The following is a 6,535-nucleotide window of genomic DNA, read 5'->3' on the forward strand; positions in this document are numbered from 1 at the left end:
CGATAAAGGTGGAATCTTTAATCAAAAGCCCAAAGTCAACCAAAATAATCAAACCCGGGCCCGCACCTCGGAACCCGACAAAACTCACAAAATCCGACAATCCATTCACTTACGAGTCCAACCATAATAGTTTCACTCAAATCTTACTCCGAATCGATGTTCAAAACTCGAAAATTCACTTTATAAAATTTTAGACAATATCCTCCAATTTCTCTTAAACATTCATAATCCAATAACCAAAAATGAAGATAGATTCGCTAAATATAATCATAACCGAGTTAAGAATACTTACCTCAATCCGTGTAGTGAAATTCCTCTCCAAAGTCAACCAAGACCGAGCCCCAAATCTCAAAATATCATAAAAAGAACCAAGACCTCGAATAAAATAGAATCTGCCCAGCCCTTTTCGCTTCTGCGAATAATTGAGCCGCTTCTGTGACCTAAAGCCCGCTTCTACGAAATCCGCTAGAGAAATATCCCTTGCACCTACGAAAACCCATCCGCTCCTGTGCAATCGCAGGTGCGACAACTAAACTCACATCTGCGCATAAGACCGCTCATGTGCCAAAGATCTCGCTTCTGCGCTCACGTATGTGCGCTTCTTCCTCCGCGTCTGCGATGGTTCCCCAACCTAGCCTTTTCCCGCTTCTACGACCATTTGTCCGCATCTGTGTCCATCCTTCCGCAGATACGGAAACACCAGAACCAGCACTCCTACAGCAATGCAACATGCGACAAAATAATCTGAACCTCGTTCGAAACTTACCCGAGTCACTTGGGACCCCATCTGTATATATTAACAAATCCCATAACATAATACAGACCTACTCGAGGCCTAAAATCACACATAACAACAATGAAACGACGAGTCGCACGTCAATTCAAACTTAAATGAACTTTAAACTTCCAAAACTCACGCTGAAACATATCAAATCAACCCGGAATGAACACATATTTTCCACACAAGTCCCAAATGATATAACGAAGCTATTCCAATTCCCGGAACCTCATAGTCTATATATTTCATTTGCATATATTCTTCATCATCAATTATGATTTCAGTTATTTGTTTTTTCTTTAAGTTTCTAGGTGCTTTACAGTCTTTAGCTATATGTCCTAATTTTTCACAGTTATAACAAGTACATTCTGTTAATTTCTTTTTTGGTCTAAATGGTCTTTTATTCTGATAATTTTTTACATAATATCTTTTTCTTGGTTTTTTATTTTTATATTTTGACTTATATTTATTATATTTCTTTGTTTTCCATTTTTTATTATAATATTTATCTGTACATCCAAATTGTGGTGCTGTTTTATTTTTACAACATCTTAAGTTTTTTATTAATATTTTTTCCATTTTTGTTTCTTCTTTATATTTTTCACATAATTGTACAAACCATTGTTGTAGAAATTTTATTCTAGCTCCTAAAGTATCTGCTAATCCTGCTTCATTCCATTCTTTTATTATTTTAGAATTAAAAGGTTCTGGTAGTTTTGTGAAATATAATTTTCTTATTTCTTTGCTTTCTTCTGCATTATATGTTCCTTTATAATAATATTCTCTGAATGCACAAGTATATTCGTCTATATAACACATATTACATATTGCTAATTTTGTTATTAGATTTCTATTTATTTATTTTTCCTTATTTTGTTCTTCAATTTCTGTAGTCATGCTACTAAATTCGTTTCTTATGGCTATTTCATATTTGTATAATATTTCTATATTTGTTGTTGCTATTTCACCATTAAATTTTTTATTGCTTCTTAAGGTATCTACACTTTCTCTAGTTAAATTTTGTAACCATAATTTTACCGTTCCTATGAGTGTTCTTTCTATATATCCTGGTGTTTCTGTCATTCCTATTTTATTATCTACCAATTGTTTAGATACATATCCTATCCATAGTTGGATTGTTTTATTTATATCTGCTACGCAATCTAAATCTAAAAAGTTATATTGTTCTGATATTGGTTTTGGTGTCCATTTTTTATTTAATCTACTATCCCATAGTGTATTATATCTATCATGTTGTTCATAATTAGCTGTATAATAATTTGGGTATAATCCTTTTGGATTTTTTACACCTGATGTACTAGGTTTTTCATCCATATTTACATCTCCTGTATTTACTTCTACATTTTTTGTTTTTTCTATACTTTCTAAAAGTTCTGTATATGTTTCACTTATTTCGCTTGATTCTGACTCTTGGTCATCTATATTATTATCTATTTCTTCAATTCTGAGAGTTTCTTCTGTTTGTAATATTTGTTTAAATTTATTTATTTTATCTGTTAATTCTATTTCTTTATTCTTTTCTCTTTGCTTGTTTTCATATAGTGCTTTTAACATATTTAATTCTTTTTCTAATGCTATAATCTTTGTATTTTTGGTTTCTTCCAATTGTTGTATTTCTTTGCTTGCTTGTTTTTTAATAATTTCAATTTCTTTTTTCTTATCAATTTCCTCATTTTCTCTACTTATTCTTGTCATAGCTGTTAAGCTATCTTCTAATCTTGCTGTTTCTTTTTCTATCATTAAGTATAATTGGTCTCCTATTTTTTTATATCTTCTGCCTAAGTTTGAAAATATTATTTTTATTTTTAATCCGTCTTGGTTTTCATAGGTTTTTTCATCTATTGCAAATTCTTCTTTGTTCATTTTTTAATCTATAGCTCTGATACCATTTTTAGTGTCCCTTTCGTTGTTAATTAGTTTCATTTGTTAGTTAGTCTGATCTAAAAGCTTTTTCATAAAATTCTCTTTGTAGTGGAATTAGTCTAATTATTTCTGATATGCATTCTAATACATATTCTATATATTCTATATCTTGGGTTCTTTGATAGTCTTCTATATTATTTTCTATTAGATTTTTTAGTAAATTTATATTTTCTGTAGTTTGTTGCCAGTATTGTAGATATGTATGATTCATTATATGCTATCAAAATATAGGTCTAGTTCATATAAATCTGTTTCTGGTATGATTAGTTCTGTCCAATTTTGGTCTATTATTTCTGTTATTTCAAAGGCTAATATTTTTTCATAGATTATTCTTCTTACATCATTATTAATGTCTTTTAGTATATAAAGTATAAGTGTTTTATAGGTAATATCGTCGTCTATTAGATAAGTGTTCATCTTATCATATGATTTGCTAAAACATATTCCTTTTAATCTCTATGTCTATTATCCTTATTCATCATATTATAATAAGTTATTTTAATCGTCTTTTTTAGTCACTACCATGATTTTCTGCTTCAATCAGTTACCCTAACAGCGCTTCAACTCTTGTTTACTCCCCTAAACGGCCTTCTGCCTACCGGTTTCAACTTTAGGATGCATAGTCTGGGCTTACCTACTCTTAGCATATTTTCATGGCAAACTTACTCAAGATGATTTTTATAACAGTACTATTATATGATGGATAATTATAATCTACATGTATGAGATTATCAGGAATATACTAGTTTAGCTAGTCATGTTTATAGTGTTACATACCTGTTTTTGTAGATTCTTGGTGTCTTCTTGTTGATCTTTCATATTTTCTTGCTGATTCATAGCTTGCTTATCTTCCATAGCTTTCCTGTATTTTATCTTTAAGTATTTTATCTGTAAGTATTTCTTGTGAGAAGAGAAGAGAGAGGAGAGAGAAGCCCTTGGCCTGAAGATGTAGCCTGTTTTATTTCATAAACGAAAGGCTTATTTATAATATTACAAAATGACTTTTACTATTCATGAACGACCTTTACTGTTCATGAATCTGACTCTTGACTCTTACTATTCATGAACGACCTTTACTGTTCATGAAACTGACTCTTGACTCTTACTATTCATGAACGACCTTTACTGTTCATGAAACTGACTCTTACTATTTACTTTACGACTTTTACAAAAAACAAAATAACATAAAGAAAAGAAAAGATTCTAATATATCTTTCATATTATTTTGTCTGCCATATTTCTTTGTCGTCTAGCTTGTCGTCTTCTTCTTCAGTAATCTTCTTCTTGTTTATTCCAGTTGTACGTCTGGAACAATATTATCTTCTCCTTTGCATTTTGAGCATATGTGATCTGGATATTTGTGACTGATTAACTTGCAATATCTTGTTAATAATTCTGGAGAAATAAAATTTGTCCTTATAGCTCTTGTGGTTGTAGATTGTTCTGGCTTCAAAAGACTTAAGACCCATTGTCTTAATTCTTCCATATCTGGTTCTCGTATTTCTCTGCAGTTTGAATATATCATTGTCTGTTCTCTTGAATAATAACTCCAAATAGCATTCTGGTTTAGGTAGTTGTTTGCTAGTTCATTTAGTATAGTGGATATTCCGATAATCCTTTTATTTGCATAAAAGTCTGGAATATTTATTTTTTCTATCTCTTCTTGTTCTTCTATTTTTTCCGGTACTAGCATTTCCCTTGTAAGTCCGATCTTGATAACTTGTATGATGGGTTTTATTTCTTCATATAGTATCTCTGCTGTAGCTGAATAGAATCGTATATAGAATAGTGTTCCTTTGGTTATTCTTTTGTACTGCATAAATGCTCTGTATACTTCTGGTATGGTAGCTATTTCTTGTCCTGTCTGTGTATATACTGTATCTAGTAATCCGTAATTGTAGCAAGTGGCTACTAGTTTTGCATTTGTATTTGGTAATGCTATTAGTTTATTATATCCTGTTAGATAATGAGTAATATAATCTTCATCTGGATTTTGGGTAGTTTGGGATCTTGGATTTTTGTTTAGGAAGTTTTGTATTTTATATATGTTGTCTATATATGTACGGGTTATATGGTTGTATGTCTTTTTGGCTTGGTTTAGGCTTTCTTTGTAGGTGTTTATCTGTGGTGGTAGGAATATTTCTTTCTGGGTATTTTGGATATTTTTCTGTATGAATGGTTTTGAAAATAGATTGTTCATATTTGTATTTGTATATCTAGGTTTAATTTCTTCCTTTTTCTTTGCAGATAAACTGCTAGCTGTGCTACTTCCTGCAACTGCATTTAACAAACTGTTATGAGTTTTTAGGTGTTTCTCAACGTCACCTTCTAGCTCTGGAATTTTAGAGACTTCCGATCGTCTTATCTCCGCATTTTTCAAGTCATGCTGCTGACCACTAGCTGTTTTCTTTAATATCTGTATCTCTTCTTCTATGCTTTCCACTTTTTTACAAAGTGTAGTCATAGCTAAGAGTAGATTTTCCATTGTATTATCTGGTTCAGTTTGGGTAGCTTTGTCTTGATAAGTAATCTGCAACAACATTCTTGTTAGTAGTGATTATTTCAATTGTAAATGTAAAATTTAATATATTTAATACCAGTCTGCGTATTTCTTTTGTTGTAACTGAATCTTGTACTTTTCTGGTTATCCACCATTTAACTTGGGTGTTATCTGTTCTTACAATAAATCTGTTATAAACTATATATGGTTCAAATGCTAATAAACATTTATATAATGCAAATAATTCTTTTCTATTTATTTCCCATCTTTCTTGTGGTTCAGTATAAGATCCTGAATAATATCTGCAATGATGTTCTATTTTTTCTTTATCATATTTATATTTAAGAACTCCTCCATAACTATGATTACTCGAATCTGTTTCTACAATATAAGTAAATTTCTTATTTTCATCTGGGAAGTATAATTTTGGTAATTTCTTTCACAATATTTTAATCTTCCTTATTTGTTCCTTATCTTTTTCATCAAATCCATATTCTACATCCTTTTTTAGTTTTTTCTGTAGAGGTTTTAGGTTTTCTGCTAATTTAGGTATATATTCTCTTACTTGGTTTACTAGTCCTAAAAATGATTGTAATTTCTTTTTTGTATCTATGTTTTCATCAAGATTGATTATTTTTTGTACTATATGTGTTTGCATTTTTATTCCATTTTTATCTATTTGTATACCTAAAAATTCTATCTGATTCTTCATAATTTCTGCTTTGGTTTTGCTTAAGCTTATGCCAGAGTTTTCTATAATATGTATGAATTTTTCTAATAATCTTATATGTTCATCTTGTGTTCTTGAATATAGTAGTATATCATCTATATATACTATACAATTTTCTAGTTGGTTAAAATAATTGTCCATAAAATGTTGGTATCTTCCTGGTGCATTTTTATATCCAAATGGTAAAACATTCCATTCATAAAATCCTTGTGGTACTGTAAATGCTGTTAGTTTTTTAGATTCATCTTCTAGTTTTAGATGGTAAAATCCTGATTTACAGTCAAATTTACTGAAGTAATTATATCCTTGGATTTGTCTTATTTTTAATATCTTATTAGGTATTGGGTAATTATATGTTTTAGTTTTTGCATTTAAGTTTCGGTAATCTATAACCATTCTACTTTTTCCTCTTTTTTGTTCACTATGTTTATTTACTATAAATGCTGGACTTGTATGTTTACTATTACTTTCTTGTATGTAATTGTTATCTAATAATTCTTTTATATGCATTTTGAATTCTGCTAAGTCATCAAAGTTATATTTTAAAGGTTTTTGTGTTATTATGCTGTTTTCTTCTATTAAT

General features: G+C 29.9%; 1 protein-coding gene across 1 annotated transcript; it reads right to left on the reverse strand.

Moving 5' to 3' along the window:
* Positions 1 to 2,734: 2,734 nt before the first annotated feature.
* On the reverse strand, positions 2,735 to 5,609 carry LOC138894951 (uncharacterized). Its single transcript, XM_070179676.1, has one exon. The coding sequence runs from the start codon at positions 5,262 to 5,264 to the stop codon at positions 4,011 to 4,013; it is 1,254 nt and encodes a 417-aa protein (XP_070035777.1). The 5' UTR covers positions 5,265 to 5,609; the 3' UTR covers positions 2,735 to 4,010.
* Positions 5,610 to 6,535: the final 926 nt, after the last annotated feature.

The sequence above is a fragment of the Nicotiana tomentosiformis genome, chromosome 6 (assembly GCF_000390325.3).
Source record: "Nicotiana tomentosiformis chromosome 6, ASM39032v3, whole genome shotgun sequence".
Taxonomy (NCBI): Eukaryota; Viridiplantae; Streptophyta; class Magnoliopsida; order Solanales; family Solanaceae; genus Nicotiana; species Nicotiana tomentosiformis.